An 18,546-nucleotide genomic window follows, 5' to 3' on the forward strand; every position below is an offset into this window, starting at 1 on the left:
AATGTGTATGAGTATTCCAACTCTCTCTTCCCTTTGGTTTGCTGTGATTTATTAGTGACAGCAGTCAAAGGAGGATGGCTGTGCAGGTGGAGCATCAGAGACACAGGAGAACCTGTGGATGCAAGTCTTCCAAGTGAAGGTGTTCTTCCTTGCTTCTTTTATCTAATACACTTATCCCAAAGCCCACAACAGCATCTGGTTATGGCCTCTTTAGTGATGCCAGCTCCAGGTGGTCCCAAATAAGCATCAGTGTTGTCCCGTGTACAGGTTTGCAGTGCTGGAAGGACTGGCCAGAGAAGAGAGGGTGCTGGATTTTATCAACTGGAGGAGAAATATCAGCAGCCAGGCTGAGAGAGGGGATCCCAGCCCTCCTACCTGGCCAGGGGCAGGCTCTAGGCATGCCAGTATTTCCTGCTTCCTTGACTTCCTGTCCTTCACAGCAAATCATTATTTGCTCTCACAGAGAGGTGTAAAATTATCCCTCCCAACCTGGCTGGATAATATTTGGGATAACCTGGAGTGATAATCCGAAAGGATGGGGCTTGGAGCAGCCTGGTCTAGTGGAAGGTATCCGTGCCCATAGCAGAGAGGTAGAACAAGGTGGACTTTAAGGTCCTTTCCAACCCAAACCTCTCTGTGACTCTACGTTGGGAGTGCTGTGGAGTCTCTGGAGGGACAAGAGGCCTTGCAGAGGGATCTGCACAGATGCACCACTGGGCAGTGCCAGTGGCACAGAATCACTGAGTGCTGGATTCTGTGCCCAGGGTGGAGGAACACCGAGCACGAGTGCAAGCTGGGAGAAGAGCGGCTGGGGAGCCCTGCTGGAAGGATCTGGGGGTGCTGGTTGGCAGCAGCTCAGTGGGAACCATCACCAGGAGGGCAAATGGCAGCCTGGGGGCACCCGACACAGCGTGGCCAGCGGGGCAGGAGAGAGGAGGGTCTGGCTGTGCTCAGCACCGGGGCAGCCTCACCCACAGCACTCCAGCATTAGAGGGGATGGGAAGGTGCTGGAGCGTGTCCAGAAGAGGAAAACCACGCTGGTGCTGGGGCTGGAAAGTGACCTGGGAGGAGGCTGAGGGCTCTGGGTTTGTCTGGGTTGGAGAGAAGGAGGCTGAGGTACAACCTTAGCCCCCTCTGCAGCTTCCTAAGGAGGGGGCATGGAAAGGGAAGTGCTGATCTCATGGGAATGCTGATCCCAAAGCAGGGCCAGGGGAGGCTCAGGCTGGGCATTAGGAAGTGTTTCTCTACAGAGCATATAATCAAATACTGCACCAGGCTTCCTGGAGAGGTGGCTGATGCCCCAGACTGTCAGTGCTGAAGAGGCATTTGAACAGTGGTGTAAGTCTAGGGCTCCCCTGAATTGATCAGGCAGTTGGACCAGATGATTGTCCTAAGTTCCTTCCAGCTGAACTGTTCTATTCTAACATGGAGGGTTTTGCTGTTTTGAAGGTTTGGTTTTATGTGCTACAGTCTGTTTTGTAATTTATGGTTTGTCATACAAAACCACATTGTCATCCATCTGCTACAAAGAGCAGTGAGTCATTCATCCTCTGGTTTGGTGTTTGCTAGTCATATCCGTATTTACTGATTTCTGTCACTCTTAACACAGGCTCTCTTGTATCAAAATGAAGCAGGTGGTGATAAGAAAGAGCCAGGGGATTTGCCAAAGGTAAATGGTGTCACTAACCTGACAGCCTTTTACAACAGAAGGATGTTTTATGTCAACATGGGCAGAGCAGGGGATGTCAGCAAAGCCTTTGACACTCTTTCCCACAAGCTTCTCCAGGCTAGATAGGGATTTTAGGCTTGGCCTAATGGGACGTGTCCCCTGCCCATGGCAGCGTGGTTGGAACAAGATGAACCATCCTGTGGTTCTGTGATTCTCCTGGACTGCCTGGGTGGGCTATGGGACAGGTAATAAGCTGTCTCAGGCTGTGCTCAGAGGATGGATTTTACTCAGGTGTACTGGTTTGGGAGGCCTTACTGGATGCCATGAGAGTAGGAAAGGTGGTGTCTTATGCAGCAGCCATCTTCTCCACTACCTGCTTTTCGCTGATGTTGGCTCTTCCACAGAGCAGTGAAATAAATGTTCCATCCAGAGCCTTGTTCTTCAAAGAAAAACCATCCTAAAGAGTATTTTCCTCTGTTTTAAGGCAGAACACAATCTCTACAAGGCTACACGCTGTCAGATTACACTAAGGATGCTGGCCTGTGCTCAGCAATGTGTTGCAATGCCTTTCTCAATACAGTTCTAAGATCACACCTCTCTCAGCTTGGCCACATGGATGCTTTTGACAGAAATACCTCCATATGTTCCATCATAGTCCTGCTTTCCACTCCTGTCCCTTCAACCCTTTCTCTCTACTATGGCACACTCCCCATCTCTCCCTTCATCCCTTAGGACGAGTCAGAGAGGAGCTGATTGTCTTCTTCTGGGGTGAAACAAAGTTAACAATGCCATCATTTGCAAAGAGGAAGAATTTTGCCATGGAAATGGTGGTCAGGCATTGGAAGGGACTGCCCAGGGAGGTGCTGGAGTCCCCATCCCTGGAGGTGTTCAAGGATGAGACTGGATGTGGCAGTCAGTGCTCTGGGCTGGTTATAAGGTGGGGATTGGTCACAGGCTGAACTCAATGGTCTTGGAGGTCTGTTCCAACCCAAATGGTTCTGGAATTTGTGGCTCTGTGAAAAGACAGCCTGTGCAACATAGTCAGCCTGTGCTTCTTGGGTTTGGGGTGATGAAAAAATATGGGAAGTCCGTGATGTTGTTGGAAAAGAAATATGCAGGATTTACTTTCTGCTAGGATAGGCTGATGCAGCTAGTTCTTTCTGATCTGGCTGGTTCTATTTTCTGCCCTTCTCCTACACCAATCTTTCTTTTTTTTGCCCTAAACTACTGACCATCACCGTGTAAAACACAGACTTTCCACATGAAAGGCTCTTTTTGGAAAGCAGAACTTTCAATAATTCTCTTTTTCAGCTGTGTATGGAGAACGTGCTCAGGAGGGAGACACAGCTCCATTTAACCATCTTCCTTACACATGAAGATCCTAAAGCTCCATGTAAGTTTTACTGTTTCACTAAACAATAGAGCAATTCCCTGAGAGAATACAAGGAAGGCATTAGTGTAGGGTTGTTTTATATCTTTACTAGACCTTCTGTGTTCTCAGTGATGTTTTCACATAGTGGTACACTGTTGTTTATACGAGGGAGAGACAGGGTAGGTACATGTATGTGTATTTTTAGAAAGAATCATTGTCACAGGAATTTCTTGTCCTAAATTCTAATTTTTCTGAGACAGACTTAAATACTAAAATGCTGTGGGTGCTCCACACTTAATACCAGTGGCCTTCTGGTACAGTAAGGACTTGTCTCTCTCTACTGGTTTTGCCTCTCTTGTAGAGGTTAATGGCTGGGATAGAGTTCATTTTCTTTCACAGTGTCTGGTCTGGATCTGTGTTTGGCTCAACAATGGAAGCACAGGAATATTGTAGATGTTGCTGAGTGGTACTTTCACAACATCAAGGTCTTTTCTGCTCCTCACCCTGCCCCACCAGTATGGGGCTGGGGTGTGCAAGGAGCTGGGAGGGGACACAGCTGACCCTGACTGACCATGGAGGTCTATCACACCACAGGAGGCTGTGCTCAGCAATAAAAGCTGGGGAGGAAGGAGGAAGGGTGGTGTTCCCAGGTCACTGTTACACGTGATGGAGCCTGGCTTTCCTGGCTGAGCACCTGCCCGCGGCAGGAAGCGGGGAATGAGTTCCTTTTGGTTTGCTTGCATGTGCAGGTTTTACTTTACTTGTTAAACTGCCCTTGTCACTGCCCATGAGTTTTTGTACTTCCACCTTCTGATTCTCCCCATCCCACTGCAAGGGGACCTCCCCCAGGGCCTGACCCCCAACAGGAAGCAGAGGCAGGATGGAGTGATGAATCCCACCCCAGCTCACTAATCCTGTGTCACCTGGCTACCCTTCCCTGCCCCAGTCTCTGAGCAGCCCACCTCCACATGAAGACAAGTATTTGTGCCTGGCACCATTTATTTTTTTTGGCGTAACCAAAGCTGACAATTCGTGTACAACACCCCAGGAGAGAGCAATGAATCAATTGTAAAAGTGTAAAAAATGGGCTTTTGTGATCTGTGGGCTCTACCAGCTCCTGAGCGAGAAATGGCACAGCTGACGTGTGTAATGTAACAGGAGAAAGAGGTCTCTGAAATGTGCCCCCCTGCCAGCAGCACTTGGTGCTATGCCAAGAGTAACCCTAGAAATTCTCCATAAAAGAGCACATTGACTCAGGTTCTACCAAGAAACTTAAGGAAAGCAACCCTACACCTTGCTAATCTCTGCATCTTGGTAGGCGCTGGAGTTGGGGCTGGTGTGGGGAAGCTGTGATTTAAAAAGAAATGCTGTGTATTTGGGTGCTCTGGAAATGTAGCAACGTAGGTGAAGGATCCTGGAGTGCTGAGGATTTGGCTGTTGGTGGGGCACATTGGGCCAACAGCACACAAGGGTTAGAAAGGTGGCACCGTGTGTGGGGAGGGAAAGGAGACCACCAGGAGGTGCATGGAACACAGCATGGCTATAAAAGACCAAAGTAATAGCTCAATCCCCCCTAATTCAGGCTGGGAGATGTGGGTACATTTTTAGTTGCCGAAATGAGGAGAGCATTGGCTTCATTCCAGTATGGGGAGCAGGGAGATGACCCCACCTCCAGCCTGCAGGAGAGATTCTGCTCTCCCTGGGCAAACTGCAACCATCAAATCCAGTTTGTGAAGTGCTGGTGTACAGCAGCCTCAGTGGAATAGAAAATTCCTTCATAATACGAATTGTAATAGTTCTTAATAACACCAGAGATAAAGCATAAAATAATGCCTCTTTAGGGGCAAGATTTCTCCCTCCCAAGGCCTGGATACAGCCAAGCTTTTAACCTCTAGCTACAGTAATTTAATGTTTTAAGAGGAATTTTCCATAGGTGAACACCATTCTCTAATTTGCTCTTACCAAATGTGTCTGGCAGGGAATTCCTGTCCTTTCCCACCGAGCAAGACGCAGATAAAAGGGACAGCAGGCAGTGACCATGGCCCCTGGCGATGTGATGTTGTGCAGGGTGACAAAGGTCCAGTGCCCTCCACCAGCCCCCTGCCTGGATCCTACTGTGAGCCCCCAGCGCCTCCATCCTGCAGCCAGGAGAGAAGGGGATCCCCTCTAAGGAATTCCGGTTAAACCTTTCCTTCCCAGCAAAGCTGCTGTGAACACCGTGACCCGAGGCAGCTCTTTATACCTGTGCCAATGTCCTACCATACCAGTGCTTTTCCTGGCTTATTAATTAACTCCCACCCACTCCTGGGAACACCTAGCCACTCCCTTTGTCCTCACCTATCCCAGCCATTTATAGCAGTGAACGGATGCTAGAAATAGAGACGTGGTCAATAAGAGCCAGAGGAGACAGGCATTGGAGCCGATTTCCAAAGGAGATATTTCCCAGCTTGCAGCAGCATGAAAAGCCCTGGGCGCACTCCAAGGTAAGGGCAGAGGAAGCAAAGTGCTCGGGGTGCTGAACTAAAACTTGCTTTGCAGGAAGATCTGGTTCAAGTAATCCCTGGAAGTTGTTAATGACCTATAGAGTTAGTAACAGTTTGCTCCAGGAAAAGGATTAATTTTGCCAGTAGCATTTCTTGCCTGTCTTCCACGTCTTTTGATTTAAAAGAGCCTTGTTAGTTTGATGCAGATGTCTGTTATTTTCAGCTTAAGCCGAAGGAGCAAGAAGGGGGTCCCAAGCCTTAAAGCATCTATAGCTGCACCTCTAAGAGAGGTTGTTTTCCATGTTTTCTTCCCAGAGGGGACATAGCTGCACAGGCTGCAAAGGCAAGTGGAGCCTCTGGCACCAGCCCTCCCAAGTGCTCCGTGAGTTTTTTGGCTTCTTAGAATTTTGTGTCTTAGCTCCCAAGTGCTTCTCAAAGGTCTTGCAGGCTCGTTTATGTAACTTCAGTGGAATATTCCAGTTAGAGCTTTCTCTCTTGAACTTTGCTTGACTGTATCTTAGAGGTCATTTGCAATCTAAACAATTCAATGATGCTGTGCAGGTCAGAGACTTGCAATGTTGTGACAAAGGTTGGGGTGTGGCATTAAAGAAACACAAATTAAGGCTCCCAGAGAGATGTGCCAGGGTAGTGAGGGGTGAAGCCCCATTGCAGGTTTGCAGACATAGAATCAGAATATTCTGAGCTGGAAGGCATCCATAGGGATCATTGAGTGCAGCTCCTGGTCCTGCAAAGGACAACCCCAAATACCACACCAAGTGTGTGAGAGCATTTTCCAAATGCTTCTTGATATTCTCATAATTTCCATGACACGTATTTGAAGCATAGAGAGCCTGAAATGTCATCATTCTCGGCAGACTTTCAAACAGTTGTCATGTCTTACTCATTCTGGAATGACTATTGGAAGCAAGGTCTGGCAGCAAATCCCACACTGGCCCTGTGCTGTTTGCTGGGAGAGCAGTCACACTGTGTTCAAAACACTGTGTATGCTCCAGGTGAAGATCCTACACGCTTTCTGTCAGTAAAATCCCTGAAACATTTAAAGAGCTCATTTGTTCCCAAGCACAAGATGTGCAGAAATGATGGAAGCTTGTTGTAAGAGGAGGGAAAGGTGCCATCAGTTTGCCCCATGAGAAATTTGTTTATTCAGCCACCTTATCCCCACAGTGTGTGTGGGGATGCCACGCTGGAGCCAGTGACACCCCTGCGAGTGCAACTGTGGGTGGCTGAGCCCAGGGGGTGATGGGGACAGGGCTCCAAGAGTGCACTGGCCTGCACCCTGTCCACCTGCCCTCCTCTCATCCCCAGGGTCTCCATATTCCCCCACTCCTCCCTAGGGATCTCCTCAATCCCTGCCCTTGGCTCTTCCTCTGGACACCTTCCTCGCTCACCTTTTCTGGGCTGAGGTGCAGCAGAGTTCCCTGCTTGTTCCTTGGAGTGGAAAGCAGATATCCATCCATCCATCCATCCATCCATCCATCCATCCATCCATCCATCCATCCATTGTTTGTCACCCCTGGGACAAGCCTGCCATTTCTGCGTGGGGACTGGCACCTGCATGGACCATGTCCTGCACAGATCAGTCAGTCTTGCTCCTCAAAACTGTCCATTGCAGGAAGTAACCATAATTTTTGCCAAATAATTCAAATTTCTTTCCTCCCTGTGTCACCAGGGACAAAATCTAACTGTTGTTTGGTTTGGGGCACATCCAGACAAAATGGGTCTACTGGTTGCATTTAGTTAGGCTGGAGATGAGTTTGGTGTGCTGAATGTGTCTGAGTATTTGGAGGCAGAATGGCACCAAAATGGCAGAATGTAATCCTTTATTTAAGTAAACAACTATTAAAATACTGTGGGACACCTTGATAAGGTTCAGAAGTCTACAGAGCCCGTCTTCTTGCAGCAGAAGGGATTGATAGTTCTTCTAGAGCATATTGTGATCCAGATCTGCCTTCAGGATGATTTTGGGTGTATGTGATTTGTTTGGTCCATAAAACATCATTCAGAGTTGCCATTTTGGGGACACTACCTAAATTAATAAATGAACTGTTACTGCACCCATTAAACTCAACAGAAAAGGTGCAGCAGGAGAATGTCAGCTTAGGAAAGACCTCCAGGCAGGCAGAGTGACGTGCTTTGGAAAACCATCACACATATATGGCAGCTTCAGTTTAACTGAAAGACCAAGAAGATTGGCATGGGGGCTGTGTGTAGCCTGCTGTCTGCCCATGGGATCCTTTCTTCTCACATCTCATCTCCAAGGACAAGGGATTGTCCCACTCCCATCCCCCTAACAGGCCTGGGGCCAAAAAATTAGGAAATCCTGATGAAATCTTGGCTGCAGGTCTGTCTTGAAACTCTTTGTGCAGAAGCTGTGCTGCAAATTCCTTTCAGAGGTTGGTACCAGCTGTGGATAAGGGTCTTCCCTGGCTTTGGGAAGGGCTCTTGGAGGAAGGCTTGAAGGCTTGCTTTCTCCCTTTGGAGAGTGGAAACAAGTGTGACCATACCATGCTGTAAATTATATCCTCTCAAAACAGTGTAAAGCCTGAGCCAGATCTGCTGCATTTTGGGCATGTCTGCAAACATGAGATTCACACAGAGCCAAATGAGCTTCTAGGATGAGAGAAGTCAGATCAAACTTGGTGGTGAAAAATTCCTTTTAGGTGAGCATCAAACTTTCAAAAGGTCCTGTCTGTGTCCCAGCTGGAGTGCATGATGGCATCACCCAGTGGAGATGAGCATGGTACCAAAGAGTGGTTTGAGTTGGAAGGAGACATAAAAAACCATCCCATTCCACCCCCCTGCAATGTGCACCTTGCACTATATTGTGGTTGCTTTATTAGTGTTGGAAAAGGCTCCTCCCTCATCATTATCCACCCCTTCCCCCCATCTGGAAGTAATAAATGTAGGTGTAATAAAGTGGTGTGTAATAAATCCATTACAGGTGCAGTTGGGTTATTTGATTTTCTGTCTTGAAAAATTGTATTTATATTGCAAAAGAAACTCAGTTTAGTGGGTTTTTTCCATTCCCCATCCTCTGGAGTGATGTGATTACAGGAGCCACTCAGGTTTCTCACCATGCAAGTCTTTATACCCCTACAAAGGGCAGTTTTCTGGCGAATAATCTAGGAGTTTGAATAGTGAATAAGCTCTAAAGCCCCAGAAAACCAAAAGAAAAGCAAAACAAAAGGCAGCCAAGCAGAGCAGGAGGCTGTGGGAAGAGCTTAGGCTCTGCCCGAAGCACACTGTGTCTTGCCAAAGGCCAAAATTAGGAGAGTAATAATGAAAGTGCAATTTCTCACTGTCTTGCCTTTAATGCCAGAGCTGCTGACACAGTTCAGGGTCCAAAGGTGGTTGCCAAAGCTGAGATATAAAACTGTGCTCACAGTGATTAAAGTTCCCAAGGGCAAGATGCAATATGTGGTGGTTTGAGGAAGGACTATTGGATAAAAATCCACTGAAACTCTTCTATTTTTCCAGGCATGTCAGGTGTCTCATAATTTTCAGCCTCTTCCTGGGACTTACCTCCCTCTCGGCATTCTTCCATATGAAGAATAAGAATTACAGGTAAGTGAGACAGAAGCAAGGTTGCGCAGTTTCCTGTGCCTGGAGCAGCTGGGACATGACTTGTGACACCTTAATTATTTATCATGACACTTGGGCTAATGCTGAAAGGGCAGTAGCCCAAAACTGGGTCCTAGATCCATGTTTGGGGAAGGAATCGAATTAGCCAAAGCACAGCCTCTTTGGGATAAAATCAGCTTTGTGGGAAAAGGGGATTGAGCTGAAGTATTTGGTAAGTGAGAATTTGGAGAGGGAGAAAACTGCAGGGGGAAAACAGCTACACTGGGGGGTTGGGGCTGATTTGGATGCAGTCTTGTACCAGCTGCAGATGTGGTGTCAGAGGAGCACTTGGGTTTGACTTTGCCAGGTCTCAGAGATGGGGTGCAGCACCAGAGAGTCTCTTGGCCCCATCTGTCGCCTTCCTGCAGATTCTCAAAGAGCCACGAGGAGCTGACGATCCCTCCCACGTCGTGCCACCCCAAGACAAATGTCATGTTCCTCAAAACCCACAAGACTGCCAGCAGCACTGTGCTCAACATCATGTTCAGGTTCGCAGAGAGGTACAACCTCACTGTCGCCCTCCCTGCTGACCAGCTCTACCACCTGGGATACCCAAGGACTTTTGTGGCCCAGTTTGTGGAGGGTTTTGAAACCATAGGCCAAAATTACAACATCATGTGCAACCACCTGCGGTTTAACCCCTTGGAGGTAAGAAAGAACCACGATGCCTGAGGAGAAACTTGGCTGGGACAGGACTAACCTCTTCTTCCTCCCACAAATAGGTAAAAAAGGTGATGGCAGCCAATACCTTCTACTTCTCCATCCTGAGGAACCCCATTCATCTGCTGGAGTCTTCCTACATCTACTACAAGAGCATTGTGCCTGCCTTCAAGAACACCAAGAACGTGAATGAGTTCCTAGCATCACCCACAAAGTATTACCACCCAGCAGATTACAGGGCAAACATCTATGCCAGGAATAACATGTGGTTTGACTTTGGCTACAATAACAACGCGGAGGATGACACAAAGTACATCCAAGGCGTCCTGGAGGAGATAGAGCAGAATTTCCACCTCATCTTGATAGCAGACTACTTTGATGAGTCCATGATCCTCTTGAAGCATACTTTGTGCTGGGATCTGGATGATGTGATTTACTTCAAGCTCAATGCCAGAAGCCAGGAAACTATCCAGACATTGACTCCAGAAAGTGCGGAGCAGATAAAAGCATGGTGCTCGCTGGACTGGAAGCTCTACCTGCACTTCAACCAGAGCTTCTGGAGGAGAATTGAGGAGACCATGGGGCTCGAGGTGCTGGAAAAGGAGGTGGATCTCCTGCGGACCAGACAGAAGGAGCTCATGGAGACTTGTCTCTCAGAGCAGGAGGCAGTGAGGAAAGATCACATCAGGAATAAAGCTCTCCTGCCTTTCCAGTCAGGGGCTGCAAATATCCTGGGTTACAACCTCAAACAAGACCTGGACAACAGGACTCTGAGAACCTGCCAGAAAATGGTCATACCAGAGCTCCAGTACATGTCCTACCTTTATGCTGTCCAACACCCACACAAGAAGAAAAAGATGGGATTGCCATTGCTGTGGACCAGTGTCCAGGAGAAGGTGCAGGTCCCAGTGTCCAACTAGGACATGTGGCAACCCACTGTGGCTTCCCACTGCTCTGCATCACCCCCTGTCTGACTCATAACTGACCCACAGGACTCTTGTACAGGAGAGAGAGACAGTGGGGGCTTTGTTTGGGGTCACCAAGTTGGTGGTTGGTCTCTTTTTGGAGACCTTGAGCCAAAGGCTTTGTGTTGACCAGATCCTGGGTGATCCCGCCTACCTGCTCCTGGCTGGAGAAAGCCGGGCTGGCTGCAGCTGGCCAAGACATTCCAGCCTCTTAATCATTAATCATGAGCGTGATCATTTGCCTTCATTTGATTTTTTTTGATATCCATCGTTACATCAGTCTGGTCACAGCTCACTGGAGCAAGTCCAATGAGCTGTGACCAGATTGACTGATTTTGGAGGGTTTAGGGGAGGGGGAGGGAAGTGAGGGGAGTGTAACAAGGGGATGCAGTGCTCCAGGAAGCAGGAGAGATGGTGGGTGTCCCATCCAGCAGCATCCACACTCAGTGAGGACTAACCACCACATGCTGCTGGAGCTGCCTTTGGTGTGGCATCCTGCCCAAAGCCAGGCATGTAAGCTGTGCCTCACATGTGTCACCAGGTGAATGGGCCTCTGTCCTGTGCAGAAGAGGTCAGTGCTCCCCTGGGAAGAAGTTTTGTGGTTTTGCTCCTCACTCTAAGTCAAGGGTCCCTGGGCATGGATGTTCCTTTGAGTCCCCAAAGCCTTTTATCAGAAGACACTCTTTTGGGGCTCCCCATGCTGTGTTGGCCAAACTAATCCAGCACGGATTAGGAGGTGTGATAGATTGGCATTTAAGAAAAAAATGTAGAAAACACCCACGGAAGTTAAGGCTGCTGGAGGCTGATGGAGTTTTTTTCTCCTGGCCAAGAGCTGGCCATTTCTGAGAATTGACAGTAGTTCTGACCATTGAAAAGTGAGGTCAACCTGTGAACACCACCCTTTAAAACCTAGGCCTGGGAATTTCTGTTCTCTCAGTTTCTGGCTTTGAAAGGTAACAGAACTCCAGCTGGCTCCAGTTTCCCACCCTGCACCTGCCATGTGGCCCATGGGGCTGGGCTGGGCCTGCCACGGCTCCCGGGTCAGGGGATGGAGCCTGTGGGAGATGGAGCCTGTGGGGGATGGAGCCTGTGGGAGATGGAGCCTGTGGGAGATGGAGGCTGTGGGAGATGGAGCCTGTGGGAAATGGAGCCTGTGGGAGATGGAGGCTGTGGGAGATGGAGCCTGTGGGAGATGGAGGCTGTGGGAGATGGAGTCTGCAGGGATTTCCCTCCTCCCGGGCCGGGCTCTGCCGTGGACCCCAGCCCTGGGCTGGAGCGAGCCACGGCTGCTCGCCCTCACGACTCACACAGACAGCCACAGGCTGAAAAACAGCATCTGCTGCTTTTCCAGCACTGCCGAGCTGAAATCCAATCTCATAAATACCTAGCCGTGGCTAGAGCCAGATTTTAACTCTTTTACCACCCAGATGAGACCTGCAGATTTAATCCTTTTTCCAGAGAGAGAGAGAGAGGGGGGAAGAGAAAGTGATCAACATGTAAAGGGACAACATAAACTATCAAAGTCAGTGGAGGAAAGAATCAAGCCTCAGTTGGTGAGAGAATTAAAGAGATGCACTAATAAGCTGAAATATTCTTTAGGTAAGGCCATGGAGATGGACCATAATGTTCTGAAAAAAACTCCTTTAATTCATGAAAGAGTATTTTGGGGGGAATGAAGTATTTCAAAGTGTAGACCTGAGCAAAGGTATCCATTGATGAAGCTGAGCAGATGGTGGAGTGGCTGTGATCCCATGAGATGCTGGAACAGAGAAAGAGAAGTGAGAGTTGATAGAGATAGTTGGCCCCCAAGAGAAAAGGAGAAAACCTCTGTTCCCAGAGATGATCACAGAGACAGATGAAGAGAACCTTTGCCTTTGAATAACTCATCCTTAAAATGACACCCCTTGAGTTCATGGGCCATGAACACACCTCAGAGTGGTGTGAAATGGGAGGAGGAGCCTGATGGCAGAGTTTTCCAGGCAGCTGGCATCAGGGGAATGAAAATCGATGAGAGAACTGTTTTCTTGTGGAGAACTCTCCATGAAATGACAAAAGGAAACTTCTTTTCTCTACAAAGACTGGTGAAAAGACTATTACATAGTTGGTACTGTTTTAACCACCAAGTTTTGTCTCTGTGTTGTCAGTTAGACAAGGGAATGGTTGGGTGGTAGGGAAAAAAGAGTTTCTGGAAGTTTTATTCTGGTTTCTTATCCTTGCAGTTTTGTTAATAAACTTTCTTTATTCCTTTTTAGTTTTAAGCCTTTTTTTGCCCTTCTGCTAATCCATATCTCATAGCAAGAAATGAGTAAGTTTTCTAGCGATTTTTTTAGCTAGTGCTTTAAAACTACTACAGGAGAGGTTGGAGTGAGGCACAGCTTTGGGCACAGCGGTGCATCCAGGTGCCTGCTGCCACTCTGACTAGCTTGAGCAGGAGGAGATGCTGGCTCAGCTTTAGAACACTGGGATTTTGTCAGTGTAAATTGGACTGACAGATATGTTGGGAACGGGTGACAAGCAGTGACACATTTGGCTTGGTGCTGCCTTCCTCACAAACCTTCCTGACACTGCCACAGCAGCAGGGCCCGGGATGGCAGGAGGGGGAGGATGGATCTGGGGTCACTTGGCTGGCAGTGTTGCCTTGGGGGTGAAGCTGTGAGGCAGCAGCTCCAGCTGGGAAGCAGGAGTGATGCTGTCAGAGGGAGAGGAGTGTGAAGCAGAGCCAGGATTTTCCTCAGCTGTGTTTAGCACCTGAGGCAGGGGTTAACCAGCCCAGGTGTCCAGCAGGAACAACCCAGATTAACAGCACTTCATGGTCCAGTGTTACAGGAACCCTCACTAAAATTAACCCAAGGTTTGGGAGGCTTTTGTAGCAGCCAGGTGGAACTGCTGGAGCCACACGTGGTCACCCTGGGCCATCCCAGGGACCATTGCTGGGCAGTTCTGCAGCCTCTGCCTCAGTTTTCCTCTTGGAACTTCTGATCTGTGATTTGCCATGTGGATTTTGTTAAGCCCTTTTAGCTAAACTGATCACTGAAATGGAATATTGGAATGTAGGTACAAAAATACTTTCTTAGTAGCTGATCTGTGTGCAGGTGAGGGTCTTGGGAAGTCTGGGCATCCTGGGAGGACTGGGGTTCCTGGGAAGTTTGCAGATTCTGTGGTGCTAAGGGTCCAGATAGGGCTGGGGATCCTGGAAATGCTGCAAGAGTTGGGGTCCTGGGAAGGCTGAGAATCCTGGACAAGCTGGGAGGGCTGGGGGTCCACGGAAGATTGGGGGTCCTGGGAGGGCTGGGACCCTCTGGACCACATCTCCCGGGCTGGGGAGCTCACGGCAGGGTGGACTGTGCTGATCATGGGCTGGCTGCCCTGGACAGGGAAGCCTGCAGGAGGAGCTGCAATTCCTGCCCCACGGGTCCCCTTGCTTCCCCTCCCGGGGGTCGGAGCAGGCTGTCCCGGCTCTGCCAGGGGCCATAAGGGCGCCTTTGTGCCGCGGGCACCGCAGCCCCCGCCGCTGCTGACTCAGCAGTTTAACCGGGCACCGCCGGGGGAGCCCCGTGACCCTGCGGAGGGGGGACCCTGCGGAGGGGGGACCCTGCGGAGGGGGGACCCTGCGGAGGGGGGACCCTGCCGGGGGAGCCGAGCCAGGGAGGCTCTGAGGAGAGACAGCGACAGCGACAGGCGGCCTCATTCCGTGGTGCGGCCGAGGGACAGAGGGGACGGACGCTCCGGCTGAGCAGCACCCGGTGAGTGCCTTCGCTTTCTCCGGGGGGTGTTCAATCAGCAAAAGCTCCTGATGAAACCACGGGTGAGAGTGGCTCGTGTCTGCTCCAGCTCCTGGAGCGGATGCCCGTCTCCTTCTGTGGGGATAATCTCCAGGGAAATGCAGGGACCAGCTGACCTGTCCCTGGAGGGAAGACGTTTGGGAATAGCTCTCACCCACTGCCACAGGGATGGTTCAGCTGGGGACCCCAGTGCCTGTGCTGTGCATCTCAGGTTCCCTCCACAGAGGAGGGGGAGCAAGGGGCCGCCTGGGTCCATTGTGCTGGAGGTTCTGGAGGCACAGGAACACTCCCTGACCCTGTCACGATGAGCCTGGGCTGCTGCCATCTCGTCTGTGGGCTCTACCCTCCCAATGCCCCCCAGAAGAGAGCATGGAGCTACAGGTCTCACCCTGCTCTTTCCTTACTGGCCTTGATTTCCCATACAAACATCCTAAAGATAAAATCATTTTTTTTAAATTTTATTTAATTTTATTTTGGGGTCCCCAGGTCAGCCTCCTCATTGGTACCCTGTGCCCTGACCCACCTCTGAGCTGTGGTGACCCAGCCCCTCTCCACCCCAGTCCTGCCCCTCAGACCCTGCTCCTGGGGGGTCACCCAGACCCAAGCCCACCAAGTTAAACCCCAGACCCTTCCAAGGACAACCCCGTGCCCCTGGTCATGCCCAGCAGCCAGTCCCCCCACCTTCATCAGCCCACCACATCCTTCTGCTGCAGCTGCCATGGGCTCCCGGCACTTCCCGGCCCGGACCGTGCTCTTCGAGAAGGAATCCAGCGGTGTCACGTACCGTGTGCCCGCCCTGCTCTACCTGCCCTGCGTGGCCAAGCTGCTGGCGTTTGCCGAGGAGCGGCTCAGTGCCGACGATGCCCACGCCAACCTGCTGGTGCTGCGCCGTGGCACCATCTACGGCAGCTACGTGGAGGTGGGACACAGCCAGCTGGGCTGGGGACACACTGGGGACTGTCCTCATCGCTTAGGTGTGGCACAGCCTGGCTCCTGGAGGCATGGGTGAAGTGCATCACAGGGTCATGGGTTGGTTTTTGTTGGTAGGGACCTCAAAGGCCATCTCATTCCATGCCTTGCCATGGGCAGGGATGCTTTCTGCTATCCCATGGTTGCTCTAAGCCCAGTCCAACCCAGCTGGGAACACGTCAGGGATGGGGCAGTCACAGTTCTGGGCAAAAAAGTGGGATGGTCCTTACTCCTCTCTGTCCTCTCCTCCTCCTCCTCCCCGGGCAGTGGGAAGACATGCGCGTGCTGGAGACGGCAACGCTGCAGCACCATCGGTCAATGAACCCCTGCCCGCTCTACGATGAGTTCACGGACACCCTCTTCCTCTTCTTCATCACGGTGCTGGGCAGGACGCCCGAAGCCTACCAGATTGTCACTGGCCAAAACGTCACCCGCCTCTGCTGTGTCACCAGCGCTGACCAGGGCCTGAGCTGGAGCACAGCCACAGACCTGACGCAGCAGGTCATCGGCGCGACCATCAAAGGTACCCAACCGCAAGGGGTGAGGACAGGGGAGAGCAGCCAGACAGGGGATGGCCCTGGGTTTGGGCCTCCTGGAGCCACCAGTGGCTGGGGGAGACTTTGACATGAGAATCCCACAAGCTTCCAAAAAGGTGGAAGAGCAGAGGGGAGGAGGGATGAAGGGAATATCCATATCAGTTACTGGGGGTGAGGAGAAGATGGAGAGGCCCCATAGCCATGGGTAAGAGCATGTGTGAGGACAACCTGGCAGGCCTGGGCTCTGTTGCCTTCCCACCCCACCATCTGGACTGAGAGGAAGCCGAGGGGACCCTTCCACATTGGGCATGGCAGGGCACCACGGTGGTCACTCTTTACCCCATCCCACTTTCCCCCCATCCCATCTCTGCTCCCCAGACTGGGCAACGTTCGCGCTGGGCCCTGGCCATGGGATCCAGCTGCGTTCTGGCCGGCTGCTGGTGCCCGCCTACAGTTACCACATCGACTGCAAGGAGTGCTTTGGGCAGCTCTGCAAGACCACCCCGCACTCCTTCGCCTTCTACAGCGATGACCATGGCCGCGGTTGGCGCTTTGGGGAGTTCATCCCCAACCTGCAGTCGGGCGAGTGCCAGCTGGTCTCAGTGGATGAGGAGGATGGATCCAACGTCCTCTACTGCAACGCCCGCAGCCCCTTGGGCTTCAGGGTGCAGGCGCTCAGCACGGACGATGGGGCCGTCTTCCACGGGGGGCAGCTGGTGCAGCGGCTGGTGGAGCCGCCCCATGGCTGTCACGGCAGTGTCATTGGCTTCCCTGCACCATTCGTGTATGTCCCCAGCGCCTCCCGGGACACCGTGAGGTCCCCCCGGGGCTTGGCTCACCGGCTGCTCCCGGGGGCGCTCCGGGGGTTTGGGCACCTGCCCACCCGACAGGCAGGAGGTGCTGAGCTGTCCGCTGGCAACCACCGTGAGCCCGATGGGCACTGTCCTACCCCAGGGCACCACGGTGATGCCCACAGTGTCACCTCGGTCCAGGGGGACTGTGCAGCAACCCCCAGCCCCAATCCCTTCTTCCAAGCACCGACGTGGATCCTCTACTCCCACCCCACCAGCTCCATGTCGCGGGTCAACATGGGGGTTCACCTCAGCACCTTCCCCAGGGACGCAGAGAGCTGGACAGAGCCCTGGGTTATCTATGAGGGCCCGAGCGCTTACTCAGACCTGGCTTACATGGAGCTGCCCTACAGGGACGCCCCGGTGGCCGGCGGCACGGCCATCACATTCGCCTGCCTCTATGAGAACGGGATGAGGTCTCCCTATGAGCAGATCTCCTTCAGCATGTTCACGCTGCACGACGTGCTCCAGAACATCCCCCTGACAGCTGCTGCTCCCCGGCGGGGCCGCGCCGCCACGCGCCACGCGGGCAGGAGGAGGCAAAGGAGCTGCTTCATCTCCTAGAGCCTGCCCAGGTCAGCTCCTCTCACCACCCCAGTGCTGGATCCTGGAGCATCAACCCACAGGCTGGGTCCTGCCACCATCCAGCACGGCCACATCGCACAGAGGTGTGTTACTGTCCCCACACTGGGGTTTATCTCATTGTTATTGCTATTTTTTAGTTCTGTTTTGGTTGGGTGGGAAGACTTTTGCCCCCAGCACAGCCCCAGGCTCCTCTCCAAGCAAGAGCCACCTCTGAAAAGAGATATTGGGAAGCAACAGCAGCAGTGCAGGGGGGAGGCAGCCAGGGGTACCCTGTGCCATCCCTGTGTGCCAGTGCTGGCTCAGGGGATGTGGTGCTCCAGCTCTGCCATACCTGGTGCCACCACCCTGCTCCGAGGGCTTCCCTCCCCTTGTTATAAATAGCTATGCTATATAAATAAGGTATATTATGTTAAATTCTTTCTTTTTCATGAAAAGACTTTTCCTCAATGGACTCTCTGAAGTCACTGTGAGGGTTTGGGCTGGGGTAGAGTTCTGTTCCGTCATCGTAGCTGGGATGGGGCTGGGTTTTATATTTGGGTTGATGATAAAGAAATGTTTGTGTTGCATTTCTTGTTTGTCTGGGCTTTTAGTTCTCTCTCTTCATTATTTTCCTTTTCATTACAATTTATATCTTTATTTCAATTATTAAAGTGCTTTTATGTCGCCCCAGGAGATGTCTCACTTTTACCCCTCCGATTCTCTCCACCTCCCATGGGATGGGGGTGAGTGGCTGGGTGGTGCTCAGGTGCCAGCTGGGGTTCAACCACCCCAATGGCCCAGTTAATGTTTTGTCTGCTCTGGGATTTGTTTTTTTAATGTGCCATGGCCATTTCTGCTCTCCTCTGACCCTTGTCAGTCTGGGGGCAAAGCCCCTCCCAGCACAGGCAGGCTCAGGCCCACGCTGGGTCCTGTAAGGGTTATGGGGAAGGGGCTGAGCACAGGTCCTGCTCCTGGGAATGAGCAGCAGCTGCTCCTGACACGTGTGGGGGTGAACTCTGGGGGAGCTGCACCTCAATTCCAGCTCTGCCTCCC

The 18,546-nt window shown here is 51.5% G+C and overlaps 2 protein-coding genes across 2 annotated transcripts; both read left to right on the forward strand.

The window, feature by feature from the left end:
- Positions 1–5,385: 5,385 nt before the first annotated feature.
- On the forward strand, positions 5,386–13,042 carry GAL3ST2 (galactose-3-O-sulfotransferase 2). The gene is made up of 4 exons (XM_058844505.1): positions 5,386–5,524; positions 9,023–9,109; positions 9,535–9,814; positions 9,889–13,042. Exons 1-4 carry the CDS (start codon positions 5,499–5,501, stop codon positions 10,744–10,746), a joined length of 1,251 nt encoding a protein of 416 aa, XP_058700488.1. The 5' UTR covers positions 5,386–5,498; the 3' UTR covers positions 10,747–13,042.
- Positions 13,043–14,416: 1,374 nt separating this feature from the next.
- NEU4 (neuraminidase 4) lies at positions 14,417–18,159 on the forward strand. The gene is made up of 4 exons (XM_058844504.1): positions 14,417–14,534; positions 15,287–15,492; positions 15,810–16,065; positions 16,457–18,159. The coding sequence occupies exons 2-4, from the start codon at positions 15,292–15,294 to the stop codon at positions 17,491–17,493; spliced, it is 1,494 nt and encodes a 497-aa protein (XP_058700487.1). The 5' UTR covers positions 14,417–14,534; positions 15,287–15,291; the 3' UTR covers positions 17,494–18,159.
- The last annotated feature ends 387 nt before the right edge of the window (positions 18,160–18,546 follow it).

The sequence above is a fragment of the Poecile atricapillus genome, chromosome 8 (assembly GCF_030490865.1).
Source record: "Poecile atricapillus isolate bPoeAtr1 chromosome 8, bPoeAtr1.hap1, whole genome shotgun sequence".
Lineage (NCBI taxonomy): Eukaryota > Metazoa > Chordata > Aves > Passeriformes > Paridae > Poecile > Poecile atricapillus.